This window comes from Petromyzon marinus, chromosome 12 (assembly GCF_048934315.1).
Source record: "Petromyzon marinus isolate PM22_M1 ecotype Great Lakes invasive population chromosome 12, UKy_Petmar_22M1.pri1.0, whole genome shotgun sequence".
Classification (NCBI taxonomy): Eukaryota; Metazoa; Chordata; class Hyperoartia; order Petromyzontiformes; family Petromyzontidae; genus Petromyzon; species Petromyzon marinus.
The window spans coordinates 8,052,403-8,074,223 of NC_133678.1; the positions used below are offsets into that span (position 1 = coordinate 8,052,403).

The 21,821-nt window shown below is 45.4% G+C and overlaps 1 protein-coding gene across 1 annotated transcript in view; it reads left to right on the top strand.

Annotated features, from left to right (window-relative positions):
* Positions 1-1,557: 1,557 nt before the first annotated feature.
* Positions 1,558-21,821, top strand: part of LOC116941597 (uncharacterized) — an 81,124-nt gene continuing 60,860 nt past the window's right edge. The window contains exons 1-6 of the mRNA XM_032952799.2: positions 1,558-2,490; positions 6,130-6,219; positions 14,746-14,900; positions 16,621-16,831; positions 18,803-18,931; positions 20,842-20,919. Coding sequence (XP_032808690.2) covers positions 2,308-2,490; positions 6,130-6,219; positions 14,746-14,900; positions 16,621-16,831; positions 18,803-18,931; positions 20,842-20,919 — 846 coding nt within the window. The 5' untranslated portion in view covers positions 1,558-2,307. The remainder of the gene's footprint in view (positions 2,491-6,129; positions 6,220-14,745; positions 14,901-16,620; positions 16,832-18,802; positions 18,932-20,841; positions 20,920-21,821) is intronic.

Here is a 21,821-nt window from a genome sequence, read left to right on the forward strand (position 1 = left end):
TATTTACAGGGGATGAGTTTCAGCGTAATCTGTCATTGTATTCCTTGCCCCGAGAGTAATTACCCTGATGGAACCTAGTGGAGCGGTGTAGGTGTAAGCCGTGCGATGTACGTATGTGTATATCTTGAACTTCTTTCGCACCGTACGTAGCCGACCGTGCTAATCGGAGGTTGTGGATGGGAAGGGGTCTCAGAAGCGGACAAGCTCTCCCGAGAGAGCACGCTCGAACTCGACGGGTTGTCGGGGTTCGCTAGACGGGACGCAAGGGAACGCAAACACATTCATCACGAAAAGCCCCTGCCACATACGGCACGTGGGCTCGGAATGTCGCGAGGTGTAGAGAGAAGAGATGGATTTATTAGTGCCGGGAAGAAAAGAAAGAAAGCGCCCGGTGTGAACTGTTAAAATAGTCGTGGAGCTACAGTGAGGGTAAAAAAGTATTTGATCCCCTGCTGATTTTGTACGTTTTGCCCACTGACAAAGAAATGATCAGTCTAGAATTTTAATGGTAGGTTTATTTGAACAGCGAGAGACAGAATAACAAAAACAAATTTCAGAAAAACGCATGTCAAAAATGTTATAAATTGATTTGCATTTTAATGAGGGAAATAAGTATTTGACCCCCTCTCAATCAGAAAGATTTCTGGCTCCCAGGTGTCTTTTATACAGGTAACGAGCTGAGATTAGGAGCACACTCTTAAAGGGAGTGATCCTAATCTCAGCTTGTTACCTGTATAAAAGACACCTGTCCACAGAAGCAATCAATCAATCAGATTCTAAACTCTCCACCATGACCAAGACCAAAGAGCTCTCCAAGGATGTCAGGGACAAGATTGTAGACCTACACAAGGCTGGAATGGGCTACAAGACCATTACCAAGCAGCTTGGTGAGAAGGTGACAACAGTTGGTACGATTATTCGCAAATGGAAGAAACACAAAAGAACTGTCAATCTCATGAGAACGGTGAGGAATCAGCCCAGAGCTACACGGGAGGATTTTGTCAATGAGTTCAAGGCAGCTGGGACCATAGTCACCAAGAAAACAATTGGTAACACACTTAATGACTTGGAGAAGATCTGCAAAGAGGAGTGGGACAAAATCCCTCCTGAGATGTGTGCAAACCTGGTGGCCAACTACAAGAAACGTCTGACCTCTGTGATTGCCAACAAGGGTTTTGCCACCAAGTACTAAGTCATGTTTCGCAGAGGGGTCAAATACTTATTTCCCTCATTAAAATGCAAATCAATTCATAACATTTTTGACATGCGTTTTTCTGGATTTTTGTTGTTGTTATTCTGTCTCTCACTGTTCAAATAAACCTAACATTAAAATTATAGACTGATAATTTCTTTGTCAGTGGGCAAACGTACAAAATCAGCAGGGGATCAAATACTTTTTTCCCTCACTGTTAAAGAGGACAAACGAAATCTGGATGCGCGTTCGTAACAAAAATTACAGCTGCCTTAGGTTGTAGGTACGTGTGGGTTTTTGTTGTTGTTTATTGACGGCACGCAATGCAGATTGTTACCTTTAATCTTGCTAACACTGTGAGTTGTATCGTCACAATCTGTTTCGTGTTTGTCGAGTTGTTTTTCGGCGTCGGCTTTAAACCCCGCTGGCACTTTGCTCTTCTCTCAAAACTTTCACCTCGGCCGCCAACGTTCCGCCCGTGGTCAATGTTGTCATCGCCACATTAGGGGGGGTATCCTGCAAACAGGGAGTTGTCTCTCGTTTAATCTCGATTCTCTGTGCGTAGCTCGCCCCCCCCCCCTCCCCCGTGTCCATGAGTCAGTGTCTGTGCCGTGCCTGCCCGCAAACTGGTGGAGGCACACCTCGTGGATGGGATTCGTGAGGGCCCCCGCACTCTCCACGTCTCTCACCGACCCCACCCACACCCCATGTGTGGCATGACTTCACGAGCTTGTGGCAGCAACATCATCATCAGCAGCACCTCAGTGGATTTCATCCGCGAGTTTTTAAATAAATAAAATAACCCCCTCTCCCCCCCCCCTCTCCCCCTCCAACGTAAAGGGCCGGACTTGGCTCCACAGCACAAAGTGGGAGGAGAGGTAAAGACAGCGATTCTTGACGGCTGCCCCTATCTGCATCCCCCCCCCACCCCCCATATCATTCTGTGCTCACCTTTAGCTCAGTGCGTTTGCGGGGTTTTTTTTTTGCTTTTCTTCTCATTATTATTGGCACATCTGCAAGGCGAGTTGTTAAAAGGGTTTACAAATCGTCCCCTTCAGTGCGGGCAAGGGAGAGAGGAGGTTGGGTTCACTTGGCCTCGCTGGCCCTCTGCGACGATGACTATGAACCGGCTGGAAGAGTTTGCCTTTAGGCAGCACCTGGTGGCCATGCGCAGTGGCACGCTGACCACTCAAGATCGCTCCGTGTCCAGCAGTCGCATGGAGGCGCTGGGGAACGGCACGAGGAGCAAGGGCGAATGTGTCCAGCAGCAGCAGAGCAACGGCAGTTCTCTCCGGCAAGTCTCGTTCAACTCGGCACGATTATGTCTGTCTCCGAGTGTCAGCTTTGTAAAGTGTTGCGTTTGCTACAGCTTACACACACACACATACACGCCTTGGCACAGGCAGTGAAAAATGCTGTGTTCCTAGTGACAGCTTTGTAAAGTGTTGCGTTTGCTACACCTTAGACACACACACATGCCTCGGCACAGCCAGTGGAAAATGTTGTGTTCCTTGTGTTAGGATAATAGGGATTTCCCCTTTCTAGTAATAAAACAGATGTTAAGATATTCTTGGTTCTTTCGGTAAAGTCACATAGAAGGGAAACAATAAAATAATACAAATAAAAAACAATAAAATTCTCACGACTGCAACACAAGCAATCATCATCAGGTGTGAAAACCACAGCAAAAAATATTTTTTTCAAATTTTCTTGCTGTTGTTTTCACACCTGATGATGATTGCTTGTGTTGCAGTCGAAACGTCGTGATAATTTTATTGTTTTATATTTTTATTATTTTATTATTTCCCTTCTACATGACTTTACCGAAAGAACCAAGAATATGAATCCCTGCAGTCACGAAAGCTTTAAATCAAAATTTAGATGTCAAGATGTTAAAACACCAAACTGAAACCTTTGCAAGGAATCATGTCTGCATTAACCACATACACATGTGGTGAAAATGCAAACAAAACAACATTATCTGACAGAATGTGCATTGTCTTTGAAACAGATTCCTTGTGTTCGCTTTGTAAAGTGTTGCGTTTGCTACACCTCAGACACAAACGCGCCTCGGCACAGCCAGTGGACAAGGTTGTCTTCCTCGTGACAGCTTTGTAAAGTGTTGCGTTTGCTACACCTTAGACACAAACGCGCCTCGGCACAGCCAGTGGACAAGGTTGTCTTCCTCGTGACAGCTTTGTAAAGTGTTGCGTTTGCTACACGTCACACACACGAGCACACCAAGTCACGCGGTGTTGTGGATCGGCATTTGTTCAACGCTGCCTCTGCTGATGAGACCCAAGGGGGTTGAAACTGACCCAGAGCTTTGCTTGCTCGAACAAATGCTGTGGGAAAATATTGGTCTCGAAAATTCGATGTTTAGCCCCTGGGCTAAACATATATTTTATTCATATTGTGGAGACAAAGAACAGATGTCAGCTTATATATAGCATTTAAATGTTCGTCTATTGTTATTCCATCCAACCCTCTAGGCTGCCACTTCTACTGATATATTATTCATTTGTTTGTGGTTCATGTTTTGTTCGTGACTAGCATTTCAAAAGTAGATGTAATCTTTAAAGAATGAGAAATGCAGAAACAGTTTCAAAAGAATAGGCACTGGCGTTATTTTCTTTAAACTGTACTTTAAAATAAAACACTCCAATAGCCTTTTTATTCATTCACTGCTCAAAGAAGCCATCCCATGCGTGTTTGTTTGACCATACTTCACCACGCTGATCACTGCGGGCTGGTGAAGAGGGGGGTTCTAAATACAGCACTGGTTCAGATATCACTCGCCACTGATGTTAGCCGTGGGCGCGAGTACACAACTCAGGTCGCTCGGTTTTTAGCGCATTACGCTAACTGCTGTGCCACCTCTCACTCTCTCGTAAGCATTTTAAAATACTCTCAAGAAATTAAATGATTGCTGTGAATGTCATATTCCAGTGTTCACTCATTTTCAGAGGGAGGCCACTTTCGTCGATAAGGCATCATCAGTGTGAGGGCCGCCACACACATTTGACACCATTGGGGGTTTGCCAACACGACGATGGGGGTGGTAAAAACTAGATTCGAAGCTTTCGTGACTGCAGGAATTATTACTCTTTGGTTCTTTCGGTAAAGTCACGTAGAAAGAAATTAAATTAAATAATAATAGAATACGACGTTTCGATTGCATTATAATATAAAACGACGTTTCGATTGCATTATATTTCAAAGTTCACTCTGTTTTCTCATTCATTTGTACCTGATGATGATTGCTCGTGTTGCAATCGAAACGTCGTATTATATTAATATTTATTTATTTTATTTCTACGTGACTTTACCGAAAGAACCAAAGAGTGATGGGGGGGGGGATGGTGTTTTCACTTTTTGTTTATTATCGGGGGCCGCACGCCAGGGGCCCACTAGAGGCCAGCAGGGGCCACAGTGACCCGCGGACCTTGCGACGAAGAACGCCGCAATTCAATGAACATTGAATCGCGGTGGTTGAACATCCACACTGGTATCGGACACTAACGCTATTCCGTGTTGACATGGAAGGCTGCGAAGAGTTAATTTAGCAGCCACTCCCAAATTACACTTATTACTGTGAGACATTTTTTTAGATCAACATTTTTTTTTTAACGTGGCTTGCCAGCCTAACTCTTTGGTAATTTCACAAGTCAGATTTGAGCATGTGGTTTATCAGCCGCGTAAAGTGTATGGTAAACGCCTGTAACGTACCTCGCAACAATAGACCGTGACGCACACATTTTCCAATCAAATGCCACCGACCAATATCTCCTTAGTTGTGCCCGATCTCATCCAGTCTTGGAAACTACGCAGGCTTGTGGCCTGGGGAGTGTCTCGGAGTTGGAGTCGTGGGCTGAAAAGTGGGCAGTAAATGGTCGTACAAAAATGTATAGAATCAACATGTCCAAATATGTTAGTGTCACTTCCTCTCAATTGCATGGCCATTCTCTGACGATTCTGGTTTCCAGCCACAGGCAGCCACTCATTAATGGAATCGGTCAAACATCCCAACGCGGGACTCTCGTGCAAATCAGTCTTGAGAGTCGGTAAAGCTCTCCCAGATACATTAAGGGCAGGGCTATTATAAGCAGTAAAGTACTATAATTAATTTAGAAAAAGCAAAAAAACTGGTTTTAATAATATCATTAGACCTTTGCCAGTACCAAAACGTAATAATAGGGTTTTTCCCCTTTTTTCTGGCAACAAACCTGAAACATTTTTACAAGGATTCATGTCTGCATTAACCACAATACCTGCAGTCAAACTGCAAACAAAAAACATACTATGATAATATATTATGGTTTTAATAAGTTGCGGAACTGTCTGATACATCTTTCGCTGTGTTTTTATGTCCATTGTTTTGTGGAACGATTTGGTCAAAATTATAAACTGAAAGCTACATTTAAAAAAAAAACAATATTTGATTAGCATTATTATAGGTGCAAATTACTGCGTTCATTTAGGATTAACGAATTCACCTTTAGTCTCGTGCAGTGTACCGATCAGATCCCATATTACTTATTAATCCAAAATGTGGGTGGGTCATACAAGTCTCACCGGTACCGTAATTAATTCAAGGTAAATGGCTTACCGCTTCCATCGGGGTGTGAACGAATTGTGGCCATGCGGCACGCGATAATGACAATGGGGGAGGGGGGGGTGTCAACAACAAACTAGTAGTCGCGAGATCAGATGCCACATTACAAGTCTGCATGTGAGTGGTGACTCAAGTTTCCCCCGATGCCGTCATTGTCAAAGTTGAATGCCACTGTCGGTGGTGCCACGACCGATGTTCATTGCCCTCGCCGTTCGCAACACGCGACCGCTCGATGCCGAGGCTGCGTGAATTGCGCGGTATTTGTCGGTGTTCTCCGGCGAGCGAGCGTCTCCGTGCGTGTCCGTGCGCGTAAAGCAGGCAGGATTCTCTGGAGGCGTGTACCAGCCTGCTTCAGCACGAAGTCCAGCGCTGCGAGGACCTACTCAAGCGCGCTGACACGTACCTACAGGCTGTGAGTCACGCACGTCACGATCGGTATCTTCGATTAGCACGTCTAGGCGAACAGCCTTCGTCCATGGAGAATGGGACATTTCGTGGAGAGTCTGCATGGTGCCGTGCCACGCGCACGTTATAAAGGTGCAGCACTGCAAATAGTTTGCTCGCGCCTCTACTAGATGGGACCTCTAGAGAGGGGAGTTTGGCCTACTCTTCCACGAGGTTGGAGTTCCCACACTTTACCCAATCACACCCAACTTGCAAATTGTCCAATTGTGTCGTACACATGTATACTGCCGGGTGTTCTATTTTATTCCAATATTGCTGTTCGCACCATCAAGTGAGAAAAATCACCCTTTCAGAAGACTTTCAGAGTGCTGGATAACCTATTTGTCTGAGGACTAACGGAAGCAGATATCAAAGGACTACTTCTTAGATCCCTGCAAGTGACACCTTTTATCCACGCACTAGGGGATGCAGGATTCTTTGCGATGCAATGATATTTGTCGCATGGCAGCCAAACCGATGTCTTTTAAACTATCGGAGTTGGATTTTTCAAAATTAAACGACATTTAACAAAGAAATAAATAGAAACGACTGCTTTTTTATGCGAGTGAAGTCATCGGATATTGGGCTGAGGCCGTCACCTCGCAACACTTATAAACTTACTTTAATCACAAATGACTAACTGGGTTTGAGCCTGGGATCGCAGCAGTGCTAGGCTCAGTGTTCTTCACGCCTAAGCCACCTTTGCGACCTCAAAACCAATAAAGTCTTAAAATGGGGCATTACGTAAGCAGCTGCAAGCCCACTGACTCGCCCGTGTCTCAGTGCATTCTATTGGAACTGTCTCACCTGCTTTAAAACCAGGGGTGTAACCCTCCATCAATTCACTCACATCGCTGCCCATACATGCCTGGAGGCTAGTCACTGGCCACAGGTGCATAGAAGCGGGTTATAGATAGGTTTGACGCGATATACAACTTTAATTACAGTATCCACTCTTGTATTGTGTAGTTTTTGTGATTTGCTGTGCACCCAGTTCAAATAAAGGTTACTTAAACGTTCATAAACTGCAGTTCACTTCACATATACCTGTTATATGTCTTATGTTGAAGTCCGTTACGCTTGCAATTGCACGTACTACTAATAAATTAACTCTGAAAACGTATTGAACCAAGCACTTTTTTTCAGGAATAATAGCTATTTACATCATTCATTCGAGATTCTTTGGTTCTTTCGGTAAAGTCACGTAGAATGAGAAGAAAATAATAAAATGAAACAATAACATTCTCACGACGTTTCGGCCACAACACAAGTAGCCTTCTTCAGGTGGAGGAACAAAACTGTCGGGACGACAGAGGTTTAATGAACGTTGCTAAGATTCGTGGCGTCTTTTTAAGCTGGTTGAGAGAAGTGAGGCACCTTGACAAAGGGGTTTACGTGTCAAACAGGAGAATTTATCATTGAAATAGCTGGGGGATTAGCTTGTGACTGGTCACAGAAATGGCTATGTTAAAGTCAAAGCCTACACATCCACAGAGGCACCTAGTACAAATCAAACATGAGAATTTAGCATTGAAATAACTGAGGGATTAGCTTGTGACTGGTCAACGAAATAGCTATGTTAAAGTCAAAGCCTACACATCTACAGAGGCACCTAGTACAAATCAAACAGGAGAATTTAGCATTGAAATAGCTGAGTGGTTAGCTTGTGACTGGTCACAGAAATGGCTATGTTAAAGTCAAAGCCTACACATCCACAGAGGCACCTTGTATAAATCAAACATGAGAATTTAGCATTGAAATAACTGAGGGATTAGCTTGTGACTTGTCATAGAAATAGCTATGTTAAAGTCAAAGCCTACACATCCACAGAGGCACCTAGTACAAATCAAACAGGAGAATTTAGCATTGAAATAACTGAGGGATTAGCTTGTGACTTGTCATGGAAATAGCTATGTTAAAGTCAAAGCCTACACATCCACAGATGCACCTAGTACATGGACGCCAAAGGGGGCTGCAACCACTCGACTATCATATAGTAAACCGATGTGAAAAACCCAAGTCTTAATTACATCAATATAATAAATGTACTCAATATATTCTTCAATAAGCAGAGCTATTAACGGCAACTGGGTATACACTACACTATATAATGAATACCATATAGTAAACAGATAAAAAAAAATATATAAACGACCTCAATGTTATCAATAAACTCTATATTCTCCAATCAGCTGAGCTACCAACAATAAGTCGTTATATATCACGATGCTATATGGCGAAAAAATGGGTGGATTCTTACCCTCCACGTCAGCACCACCGACAGCTACGAGCCCCGTTCAGACGGACGAGTCCATCCATGGTCGGAACAGAGGAGGGAGGAGAGAAACAGCTGCGAGGCGCTGTTATAATCATGTTATAAACCATACCATTAACCGTGGTGTGATAAGTATTAAGAGTCAATGCCAGCGAAAGAACTGCGGTCTGAAGGTCACGATAAAACACAATTAATTAAGAACCGAAATGGTTTAAAACATCTTTCCAATGGTTACTAAGCCAGAATCCATCCTCTCGGTTGAAATTGTCTCTGTGCTTGTATATGTGGATGGCCTCATGAACGAATCTCTCATGGTAGCCGGTTGGCTTGCAAAGAACCTCTGTCTTGGATAAGTCTATGTCACGTGAGCCCACTGAATTATAACAGTGATCTGCCACGGCAGAGGAGTTCATTCTACCGTGTTTCAAGTCTGCTTTATGTTCGCGGATGCGGTCCGAGATATGTGGTTTGGTTTCTCCAATGTAGCTACTACCACAGAGGCACTTTAGTTTGTAAATGCCCGGGTACTGTATGTCTGGAACAGCATCTTTTACAGATGGAACCAGATCACGGATTTTATGTACTGTGTTGAATCGGACCTGGATCTTGTGTTTATTCAGGATTTTGGAGATCTTTTTAGTGACCCCTGCAATGTCGGGTAAGGTGATGGTTTTGAGTGGCTCCACAAGAGGATCCTTCTTCATGACTGGAGTGATGGCTTTGCGGATTGTGTAGTCGGAGTAACCATTAGCCCTGAGAGCCTGGTGTACGTGTTTGAGTTCACTGGTAATGTGTTCCTGGTCGGAAATGCATTGGGCTCGATGGTATAGAGTCTTGATGAGGGAGTTCTTCTGGGATGGATGGTGGTGGGAATCCGGTTTCAAGTAAGCATCTGTATGGGTAGCTTAACTGTAGACAGAGTGGCTCTTTGAAGCATCAGGTCTCCTTTTGATTAAGACATCCAAAAAGGGTAGCTTGCCATCTCTTTCGACCTCCATGGTAAATCTGATGGCTGGGTGTATGGAATTGATGTGGTCGCGGAATTGGCCTAGAGCAGGCTGGCCATGTGGCCAGATGACAAAAGTGTCACCCACGTACCTCTTCCATAAGGTCGGGCGTAAGGTGGCAGTCTGGATGGCGTCAGTTTCAAATTTTTCCATGAATACGTTGACTACAACCGGAGACAGGGGGGAGCCCATTGGGGTGCCCTCAGTCTGTTTGTAGAAAGTTCCATTCCAGATGAAGTATGTGTTGGTTAAGCAATGTCTCACCAGGGGGGGGTACATCAGTATGCAGTCCTTGATGAACCAGGTCTTCAATGATAGCGATGGTGTCAGGTACTGGAACTTTGGTGAACAAGGACACCACATCAATTCCATACACCCAGCCATCAGATTTACTATGGATGTCGAAAAAGATGGCAAGCTAACCTTTTTTGGATGTCTTAATCAAAAGGAGACCTGATGGTTCAATGAGCCACTCTGTCTACAGGAAAGCTACCCATACAGATGCTTACTTGAAACCGGATTCCCACTACCATCCATCCCAGAAGAACTCCCTCATCAAGACTCTATACCATCGAGCCCAATACATTTCCGACCAGGAACACATTACCAGTGAACTCAACCACGTACACCAGGCTCTCAGGGCTAAAGGTTACTCCGACTACACAATCCGCAAAGCCATCACTCCAGTCATGAAGAAGGATCCTCTTGTGGAGCCACTCAAAACCATCACCTTACCCTACATTGCAGGGGTCACTAAAAAGATCTCCAAAATCCTGAATAAACACAAGATCCAGGTCCGATTCAACACAGTACATAAAATCCGTGATCTGGTACCATCTGTAAAAGATGCTGTTCCAGACATACAGTACCCAGGCGTTTACAAACTAAAGTGCCTCTGTGGTAGTAGCTACATTGGAGAAACCAAACCACATATTTCGGACCGCATCCGCGAACATAAAACAGACTTGAAACACGGTAGAACGAACTCCTCTGCCGTGGCAGATCACTGTTATAATTCAGTGGGCTCACATGACATTGACTTCTCCAAGACGGAGGTTCTTTGCAAGCCAACCGGCTACCATGAGAGATTCGTTCATGAGGCCATCCACATATAAAAGCACAGAGACAATTTCAACCGAGAGGAGGGATTCTGGCTTAGTAACCATTGGAAAGATGTTTTAAACCATTTCGGTTCTTAATTAATTGTATTTTATGGTGACCTTCAGACCGCAGCTCTTTCGCTGGCATTGACTCTTAATACTTCTCACACCACGGTTAATGGTATGGTTTATAACATGATTATAACAGCGCCTCGCAGCTGTTTCTCTCCTCCCTCCTCTGTTCCGACCATGGATGGACTCGTCCGTCTGAACGAGGCTTGTAGCTGTCCGTGGTGCTGACGTGGAGGGTAAGAATCCACCCATTTTTTTCGCCATATAGCATCGTGATATATAACGACTTGTTGTTGGTAGCTCAGCTGATTGGAGAATATATAGAGTTTATTGATAGCATTGAGGTAGTTTATATATTTTTTTTATCTGTTTACGATATGGTATTCATTATATAGTGTAGTGTATACCCAGTTGCTGTTAATAGCTCTGCTTATTGAAGAATATATTGAGTACATTTATTATATTGATGTAATTTAGACTCAGGTTTTTTTCACATCGGTTTACTGTATGATATTTGAGTTGTTGCAACGCCCTTTTGGCATCCATGCACTAGGTGCCTCTGTGGATGTGTAGGCTTTGACTTTAACATAGCTATTTCGTTGACCAGTCACAAGCTAATCCCTCAGTTATTTCAATGCTAAATTCTCATGTTTGATTTGTACTAGGTGCCTCTGTGGATGTGTAGGTTTTAACTTTAACATAGCTATCTCTGTGACCAGTCACAAGCTAATCCCCCAGCTATTTCAATGATAAATTATCCTGTTTGATATGTAAACCCCTTTGTCAAGGTGCCTCACTTCTCTCAACCAGCTAAAAAAAGGCGCTACGAATCTTAGCAGCGTTCATTAAAGCTCTGTCGTCCCGACAGTTTTGTTCCTTCACCTGAAGAAGGCTACTTGTGTTGTGGCCGAAACGTCGTGAGAATTGTATTGTTTTATTTTATTATTTTATTCTCATTCTACGTGACTTTACCGAAAGAACCAAAGAAGATGAATCCTTGCAGTCACGAAAGCTTCAAATCAAAATTCATTCGAGAGTTTATTATTTCATCCACATTATGCGGGGAAATACGATAATTAAGAAAAAAATATATAAATGAGCAAAACAACTTACGGGTGCCAAAATAAGCACGGAGATGCACGCTCAGAATTACATTGAGAGACATAACAAGGGGAACACGTGGATGAGAGGACGTACGCAAGTTCATGACGTCAATTCAAGTTTGTAAGTTGACCTGGAACAGGGCGCGTCGCTCGTTGGGATGGTGGTCGATGGTGAAGAATATTTGTAGTGTTTATAAAGACGAATAAACTTCTTAGGAGGTTGAATAAAGGTGTCAGTTTTTTGTACCAGTTAAAAGGGTAAAACCTATTACTATGTCTTGTTACTGGCAAAAGGAGGTCTCATAATGTAAATGCTCACCCCGAGCCCTCAATACTCTGATAGTGCACTGTTTTTGAGTTGTACGCCTTTTTGCGTTTTCTGGTCCAACACCAGTGGAGACTAGGCTCTAAAGAAAGCCGTCTCGGGTGTGGACCAATCAAATTCAAGGACAGTGCATATTATTATCAGAGTTGTCTTTTTGTTTGCATTTTGACTGCTTGTGTTGTGGTTATTGCAGACATGATGCCTTGAATAAAGGTGTCAGTTTTTTGTACCAGTTAAAAGGGTAAAACCTATTACTATATCTTGTTACTGGCAAAGGAGGTCTCATAATGTAAATGCTCACCCCGAGCCCTCAATACTCTGATAGTGTGCTGTTTTTTGAGTTGCACGCCTTTTGGCTTCTTCTGGTCCAACACCAATGGAGACTAAAGGGCTCTAAAGAAAACTGTCTCGGGTGTGGACCAATCAAATTCAAGGACAGTGCATATTATTATCAGAGTTGTCTTTTTTGTTTGCATTTTGACTGCTTGTGTTGCGGTTATTGCAGACATGATGCCTTGAATAAAGGTGTCAGTTTTTTGTGCCAGTTAAAAGGGTAAAACCTATTACTATAGGTTACACTCTGTTTATTGTAATTCTTTCCTTATACAGTCCTCAACACACAGAGGGGAATCCGCTCCCCTCACCCGATACCCTAAGGAGGTACAGCCTCCGGACTCAGCGTAACCTACACACAGGTCTCCTTGATACCTAAGGAGGTACAGCCTCCTACCTTGGCGGGACTTACACGTCTACCGCTATTCTAGCCTAAGGAGGTACAGCCTCCTACCTTGGCTGGACTTACACGTCTACCGCTATCCTAACCTAAGGAGGTACAGCCTCCCATATTGGCGGGACTTACACGTCTACCGCTATTCTAGCCTAAGGAGGTACAGCCTCCTACCTTGGCGGGACTTACACGTCTACCGCTATCCTAGCCTAAGGAGGTACAGACTCCTATATTGGCGGGACTTACACGTCTACCGCTATCCTAGCCTAAGGAGGTACAGCCTCCTATATTGGCGGGACTTACACGTCTACCGCTATCCTAGCCTAAGGAGGTACAGACTCCTATATTGGCGGGACTTACACGTCTACCGCTATCCTAGCCTAAGGAGGTACAGCCTCCTATATTGGCGGGACTTACACGTCTACCGCTATTCTAGAGTCCTCCGGCTGGGACCTAGGGGAGGCTATCTGACCCACCGCTGGCCCGGTGGGCCCTGACCACTGGATACCCGAGCCTTAGCCCTCAGAAGGGCTGGACGGCTGGTCCAGGGTCCTAGCTAGTCTTCAGCCCGGGCTTCGGTCTTCGTGTAGGGAGAGAACTCCCCGAGCTCTGCGCGGTCACCCTGCTTATACTCGTTTGTGGCCAGGTGTAACCAATCCCACATTCCCACGTGGAACTGTGTGATTGGTTCTTACCAAACCGTGGCTACGATCCACTTCACCTCGTCTGACCCCAACCGTTATGTACCCAGAGGTAACGCTGCACTGCCCCTTTTATACCTGGTGGCAATGCAGGTTATCGAACAGTGCGTAGTTAACACCTCTACATATTGATGGGAGTAGAAAAGCCCCCCAAAAGAAATTGGCCACACGTTCCAGTCGGACGAACCCAACAAGGAGATTTGATGCGAGAAGATCAGCTGAGGTGCAGGCGCTCTCTGAATTAATGATTACATCACGGGATTGTTTGGAGGCCTTCATCCAGCAGGGCGTTGACCATGGCTGACGATGACGGTTGTGAAAATGAGCAATTACCACGTAAAAAAATATTGTTGCTAAACGGACATTACAATGATGAAGAATAGGCGTTAACCTTTCTGGCAATCAAACAGGAGGCGGTAAGATGTTCAAACACCAAACAGATACCTGTTTCGATGTAAAGCTTTCGTGACTGCAGGGATTCATCTTCTTTGGTTATTTCGGTAAAGTCACGTAGAATGAGAATAAAATAATAAATTAATAAAATAAAATAACAATTAAATTATCACGACGTTTCGGCCACAACACAAAGTGGCCTTCATCAGGTGAAGGGACGAGACTGTCTCGAGGACAGCGCTGGAGCGAACACAGCGCTGTCCTCCAGACAGTCTCGTCCCTTCACCTGATGAAGGCCACTTGTGTTGTGGCCGAAACTGTGTTCGCTCCAGCGCTGTCCTCGAGACAGTCTCGTCCCTTCACCTGATGAAGGCCACTTGTGTTGTGGCCGAAATGTCGTGAGAATTTTATTGTGTTATTTTATTTGATTATTTTTTTATTTTATTCTCATTCTACGTGACTTTACCGAAAGAACCAAAGAAGATAGATACCTGTTGCATAGCATTACGCCTGCATTAAACACACCGTACTTGCGGCAAGCACATGCAAATAAACATGGTCTGATTATAAAATCTTCACACCTGTTGTTTTGCCAGAAAGGGCAAATAAAGCCGATTCTTCTCTTTTCATCATTTCCACCACTGGCAAAAAGGTCCCACAAGATATTACAATTGCCACGCGCCGTTCACCGTAGCGACACATCACAATGTCTCGTGACCCCTCCGAGCCGCGTGGTAACGCCCACGTGTTTTTCTCGCCCGCGGTGTTTTCCGCTGTCGGCGTGCGTGCAGGACATTCGGCGCATGGAGACGGGCCACCAGCCGTGGCACATGGCCGAGACGGACGAGTGCCTCTGGGAGGCGGAGCAGCTCGTGCAGAGCCTCTACCAGGAGGCGCACGTGCTCACCGAACGGCAGCACCCGCACTCCGAGTGCCTGAAGGCCAGGTAGCGGCCAGCCGGGCGCACTCTTGCCACTCCGGCACATTCGCACTCTATCTCTCTCTCTCTCTCATCACACACAGACCGTTGGGGCAAGTGCTGTTAGCGAGTAGCACCTATGAAGGCCGGCCGGCACCACGCCCGGCCTCTTTTGTCCCCATAGTGGCGATGTTTATACACCGCACCAGGTGCTCATTTGAGGCCAAGTCGACCACCGGGGAGGCCCATGACCGGTTCAGATAATAGTCAGAGGCGTTGGCCTTGAGCAGGAATCGAACTCGGGACGTCGGGTATGTAGCGCAGCGCGCAAACCGCTGCGGGGACGCTCTCTCACACGCACGTGTGATCACGTACGTGCCCTCGCAGCCGCACGCACGTCCATGCAAGCGCACAATTACGACAGCAGCCACAATTTACCACCAAGTCACTGCCTTTTCACCACAATGCTTGCGACAGGCTGCGCGCCCTTTTGAGGCCACGTGAAGTGTTGAAGGCTCGCTGGCAGATGCATCACGTTGTGCTCCCCACTGTGCCAGTGGCGTGCACGTGTTGGTTTTTCATGCAGTCATTGTTGACTGGGCTGGCTTCATCAAATCACTGCGCTTAAAATCTCACGGTGGTGAGAGGTTATGAGTGCTTGAGTTCGATTCCGACCCTGATACCTGCATATTCGGAATTTTGCATGTTTTCCCCGTGGTCACGTGGATTTTTCTCCAGGTCCTCCGGTTTTTCCCTCCACATTCAGAAACGTGCGTTTAGACTATTTGGCTGCTATGAATTTCCACATTTCCTATATTTTTAACCTGATGACGATTGCTTGTGTTGCGATCGAAACGTCATGATATTGTTATTTTTTATTATTATTTGTTCTGTCTACGTGGCTTTACCGAAAGACCCAAAGAATATGAATTTCCACATGATAAACCACTTCGCGGAGCTATTTGTGGCCAGGTCGATTCTGAAAAATAGCAAAAAGCTCAGAGGGCTTTACCTGGTAACATACGTACAAGGTGCTTCAAAAAAACTGTTAACACTTACATGCGACTATCGTTTGTAATGGAAAAAAAGAACGGATAATACTACACTGTAACATGATAACAAATGTAATGTTAATAGTTTCTAAAAAGTCAAAGAGTCTCCCACTTGCTCGCCACCGTTGCCAACGCGTGGCCTGGAATCTCCTCCATGTGACCTCCAGAGCCCCCCGAGGCAGCAGCACATTTCACGTGGTATCCTTGCAACATTCTCAGAAGCGCCATTGGAAACCTCATTTGCCAGTAACAAAATATGGCAAATGAGGTTTCCAATGGTGTAAATGCTTACCCCGAGCTCTCATACTCTGATGGTGCGTTGCCTTTGAGTTGTGCGCCGTTTAGCGTCTTCTGGTCCAACACCACGTGAGACGAGGCTCTAAAGAAAGCTGTCTCGGGTGTGGACCAATCAATTTCAAGGACAGTGCATACATACATACATTATCAGAGTTGTTGTTTTTTGCTTCCGTTCCGACCGCAGGTATTGTGGTCAATGTAAACATGACTCCTTGTAAAAAAAAAAGGTGTCAGTTTTGTTGCCAGATAAAAGGGTAAAAAAAAACCAATTCTCATATTCTCAGAAGCGGTTTTAAAAAAACTAAATTCGACGCGTCTCAAGCCGGTTGCCCGCCGGGCGCTCTGACCCTCCGATCCGCACCAAGCCGCGGCGTGCGAACTCCCGCGTGCGCCCGCAGGATCGCCAGCCTGCGTGGAGAGCTGCAGGTGCTGCAGGAGCACCGCGCGCGCCTGCAGCCCCAGAACGGCGCGCGGAGCCCCATGAAGCAGCGCGAGGCCATCCTGTACACGGGGCAGCGTTTCAAGGGCAAGGGCGGGCAGCGGGTGGCGGGCGAGTCAGAAACCATGCAGTTCATCACGGAGCTGCTCGCCTGGGTGGAGCGCAGCGAGGTGACCGCCTGCAGCACGCCGTGTTCGGCCAGCCGGGTTTCTGTTACATTGCATTTATGGCTTTTATTTTGGTGATTTCTAAAACGTTTTTTTTTTGGTATGGCCATGTTTTTGTTTATTGTAGTACGGAGTTAGACTGATGGCCTGAATCTAAGTTTTATTGTTGTTGTTGTTGACGTTTGAGTTGCATCCCGCTGGGATTTTTGCACACAGCGTTGGTGTGCGGTGCTATTTCAGGAATATTTTGATGTTTTTTTTCCTGGATTTTCTGTTTGCACAGTCACGCATAGTCACTTTAAGATGTTTTCTTGTTCATGTTTTTTTGTTTGTTTGTTTTTTTGCGATTGCACCCGATTCAAGAGCCGAATGGCTCACAGGGCTATACCAAAATAAATGAAACTATGAACTTGTTTGTTTGTTCGAGACGGGAGACGAAGGCAGCGCCGTTTCCACGATTTGACAAACTTTTGTGTTTAAAACTTTTTTTTGCCATATCCCGTTAACACTGAGAACTCCATGACAAAACCGTCTGTCCATTAGGGAGCCGGTGGAGCTACGCACTTTTTTAAATCTTGATTGAAAACTCATTTCTTTGTTATTGCTTTTTGTGTGTGTTTAGTTTGTTGTCCTTCCTCCGCACCTGCGATTAGCACGGTTGGCTGCGTACGGTGTGAAAAAAAGTTCAACATACACACACGCGTTGTTATTTTTACGCTTGTTTACGCATGAGAGCCTGGCTGCGTGTCAAGACCATTTTTAAAGAGAGCCCAGCCCAGTTGTTTATATTTTTGTTTTGCATGAGAGGGTGGTGAAGTTGTCGCTATGTTTAATTGAGTAATTTACAAGTAATATGTCAGCATTGGGACACTTGAACCTTATGGCGCTACCCCGGGATGCCATAGTACCCCGGCTCTCGCATAATGTCCGTGATGCAGTCATGTTTAGTCTGTTGATGGTCGGCGATGCGGCAATCGACTCATCTCGACGAGCCGTACACGATGCACCACCACGGTGCGTACGAGCGTTCGCGGTTTCAGCACAATCGTCCTCGCTGCGTTTCGACATCGCGGAGTAGCACCACCGATTTCGGATCGGTGGTGCTAACTCCCCAGTCGAGGAGTTAAGTAACACCCCTGGGAAAAAAATAGTGTCCCAGAAATAAAATATTTAATTTGCCACGGCCAGTTTGTATTATTCGGTACCCCGCCATATAGGATAATTTGTCCGATACTGGGTTACGGGGGGGGGGGGGGGTGGTGGAGGGTTTGTTGGAGAGAAATCAAACTCCACACAGGAAGGGGCCCGAATTTCGGGTCGAAGCGAGAGCCGCGAGTGTCCCCACTGTGAACTCTGCTGCCTCACGTGGTCATAAAGTGCCATCACGTTGATTATTTGTGTGCAAACAAGTCCCCCCCCCGTACCCACCGGTACCCACCTCCCCTTCCTTCAGGAGAGGCATTGCACCTGTGGAAATCCATCGAATTTATGACCTGAAGCCTCATTAAGCGTTGTCCTCCACCATCTAGTCATTTTTGACCTTATCCATGTCACCGAATTCTCCTGATGACGATTGCTTGCATTGCGATCGAAACGTCGTAATTTGTTTTATTTTCTTTGAACCTATCTACGTGACTTTACCGAAAGACCCAAGAATATAATGAAAGATACATTGCAAATCTAAGCAGTAGCAATGTATGCTACCCTAGTATTGGCCACTGTTTTGTTTGACTCGGTTGAAGATGATAAGTTGTAAATAAATAATTATCAAACCTTCTTCCCCTTGTTATTTCTGGTCAGCATACGCGCTCACCTAACGCTATATGACGCATCTATCTCAGATGCTGTGACGGATTGACAGACAGGGCTGACAAATGGAAGTTTCACATATATAGAAGGATTATTTTCACCCTTGCAGTCCACACGTCGTCCGATTGGCTGAGCATTCTGGTGGTGTGTCTGTGATGTGTGCAGGTTCACATTGAGAATATCAGGTGGGGGGATAGCAAGGCAACTGTGGAATCTCAGTTCCAGAGCCACACGGATCTGCACAATATGATCGAAGTCATCGGAGAGCGGGTGGAGGAAGCCAAACTTCTCGAGGTACGGTTTGAATGTTGTATCCCAACTCTACAACCAGTTACTGACAGCAACCCCACCTATGCATCTGGGAGAAAAAAAAAAGCATTGCTTCAACTTTCTGAGTATTCTCAGACTTGCGAGGGTTTATGTATGATATGAAAAACAATGGAATTTGACCTTGCTTATTTTATTCAGGCCCAGCACACAAAAGCAAGAATATTTTTTTGTTTCTTTGAACTGCCCGTTTTATGCCAATCCTGTCTGTGACCTTGGAACAATGTTCACGTCCACTAAAACAGCTGAAACATGTCATCTGCCATGGGGCCGTCCATAAATGACGTCACGCGATTTTGGACGATTTTTGACCCCCCCCCCTCCCGTCACACGGCGTCACAAAAAGTCAGACCCCCCCCTCAAATATGACGTCACAAAGCTCTGCCCCCCCCAAAAAAAATATAAAACATGCTTCAAATCGCTTTAAACTATTGTCATTGTAGTGCGTATTTAATGTGGCGCTGCACTCTGATGTTGCAGGAGAAAACATTTATTAAAAGGTATATTTAATTAAGTAGAACGTGTTGTCTATATTTATTTAAAGTTGCGCATTTTGATGTGACGTCACATTTCTCAACCCCCACCCCCTCGTCACACATCGTCACAAATGTCTGACCCCACCCCCCACCCCAGGTGTGTGACGTCATTTATGGACTAAGACAATTGGTTTAAAAATGTGAACGCTTGCAAACTATTAGAAAAAAGCGGAAATGTGTCCAAATGTATGCAGAGGTTTGTACTTTGAATTACACTGATAGGCACAACGATGCAATAGAGGTTTCTTTGGGGGTTAGATCACATAGCGCAAGAGCGCAAAAGCGTGCTCACCACATCCACGCCTCTATATAAGGAACGGAACAGTTAGACTTCTCCACAAATCTGGCTGTCGCCTGATGAAGCTAGTTGTAATCACTGGCGAAGCGTCGTACTCAGTTTGTAAATGTTGTGGCTTGGCTCTCCAACACACCGGTTAGTGCTGTACTAGTGACGAATTGGCCACGTTCTGTTTACGTGACAACCCTTACTAGTTGGCCGTGTCGGGTGGTGGCGGGTTTTAACGACACACTTATATATTTACACGATTTAACCGGAAAAAAACCCTCTATTACGGATGATATTGGTCGCGAAAGCCTACATGTTAAAAAGATGCAAAGTTGGATCAATGAGCCAATGCAGTAAGAGACTTCAGAATGACTCCAGGCAAGAGTCATCGCTCAAAGATATTGTGTTCAGTGGCCAAGATCAGTAATGGAACGGCAGTCATTGACGAGAATTGTACTTGAGAGGATGACCACTACAAAGAGAGAGCAAATAAGATCGACACACGCACGGGAGTGAGATGGATTGTGGCATCTCGAGGTTGTGAGAGACAATTACAGTGTTTGGAGGTCGTCATCCAGCAGTGGATAAACAATGGTTGATTATGGAAATGATATTTATATAAAAAAAACTGCCCATCAGGCCCTTTGCATATGTCATAGATGGTCACCCACTACTTTGTGAACTAACAAGTCATCGAGTTTCTGGGTAGTAGCTAAAGTGGTGCGTGTGTGCAGCGGTAGTGGAGTTGGTTAGCACGCCGCGCTACGAACCCGGCGACCCGAGTTCGATTCTCGCTCACGGCCGATAACAGTGACGATTATCCGAATTGGTCCTGGGCTTCCCCTAGGTCGACTCAGCCTCAAGTGAGTACCTAGTGCGGTGTGTAAACATCACCACTGGGGAGACAAAGGCGTCCAGGCGTGGTGCTGGCCACCCACCCCCTCGTTTGCCGTGCCAGCCTTCATAGGTGCTCGCTAACAGGACTTGCCCCAACAGTCTGTTACAGGCTACACGGGGGATCTTTGTCTTTGTTTGTCCGTTATCTGTTGTTTCAGGCATCTGTGCCCCAGTCTTACAGACGCAAGTACCAAGAGGCACTCCAGGCACTGATCTCCAAATACTCCAGCTTGACGGTGGGACCTCTTCATGTGTTTTCATTTCTGTTGAGCTGACGCTCACACCTTCTTTGTGTTTTATTTTATTGGGTGCAATTGTGAACAAGAGCCGTATCATCTAAACGGCATAAATGTTGGGTTCACTGCAGCTCAATGACTGGGTCCTGCATGGCGCGTGGTGTCCGTTTTGATCCGTACGGTAGAACGAACACCACCTGGGTCCTTGTTTCTTGGTAGCAATTGAGAGTAGGGTTCAAGTGTTGCTGGCCCGTTGACCCCCCTCCACCAGGCGCACTTGAGCAGTGCGATGGAGGTGTAACGCTGCACATGACCTCATCTGAAAGCATCCGAAAACTCAGAACAGATCGTGCTCAGGCGTGAGCCACTCGGCCAAGGGTGGGGTGACCAGCGTTTTTGTTCTACCTCCCACTACGCCCTGCCTTACATCTCTGTCGTGTCATCACCTATCGCTCTCATAAAGGGTTGCGATATCACGCAGAGCGATGTTTTGCAGTCATGCAGAAGTACTGCACTCTGCACTGGAATCTCAATGAACCGATATTATTACAATTGTACTTAAAATGACAGTTTATGCAGTGTGATACTGTACTATTTTGGATAGACAAAACATCAAAGACATGTTTTATGTGGTTCATTAATGTATTAAGTACACTTAAACGGTGCAATTTCAGATTTAGTGAAAATTGACTCATAACAAGAGACAATTATACCCACTTTGACTTATGAAGAAAAAGAGCTTAGCTTCTTGTTGAGAGTGCTTTCACCAGGTGTGACTGATATGTTTCCATGGAAATTAATCTGCGTTTAAAGATGATGAACTGGTGACACCCGAACACTTTTACATTCAAAACATTGGCTCTGTCTTTAGCTACGCGGTTTTGCTTTCTGGAAGAATATAT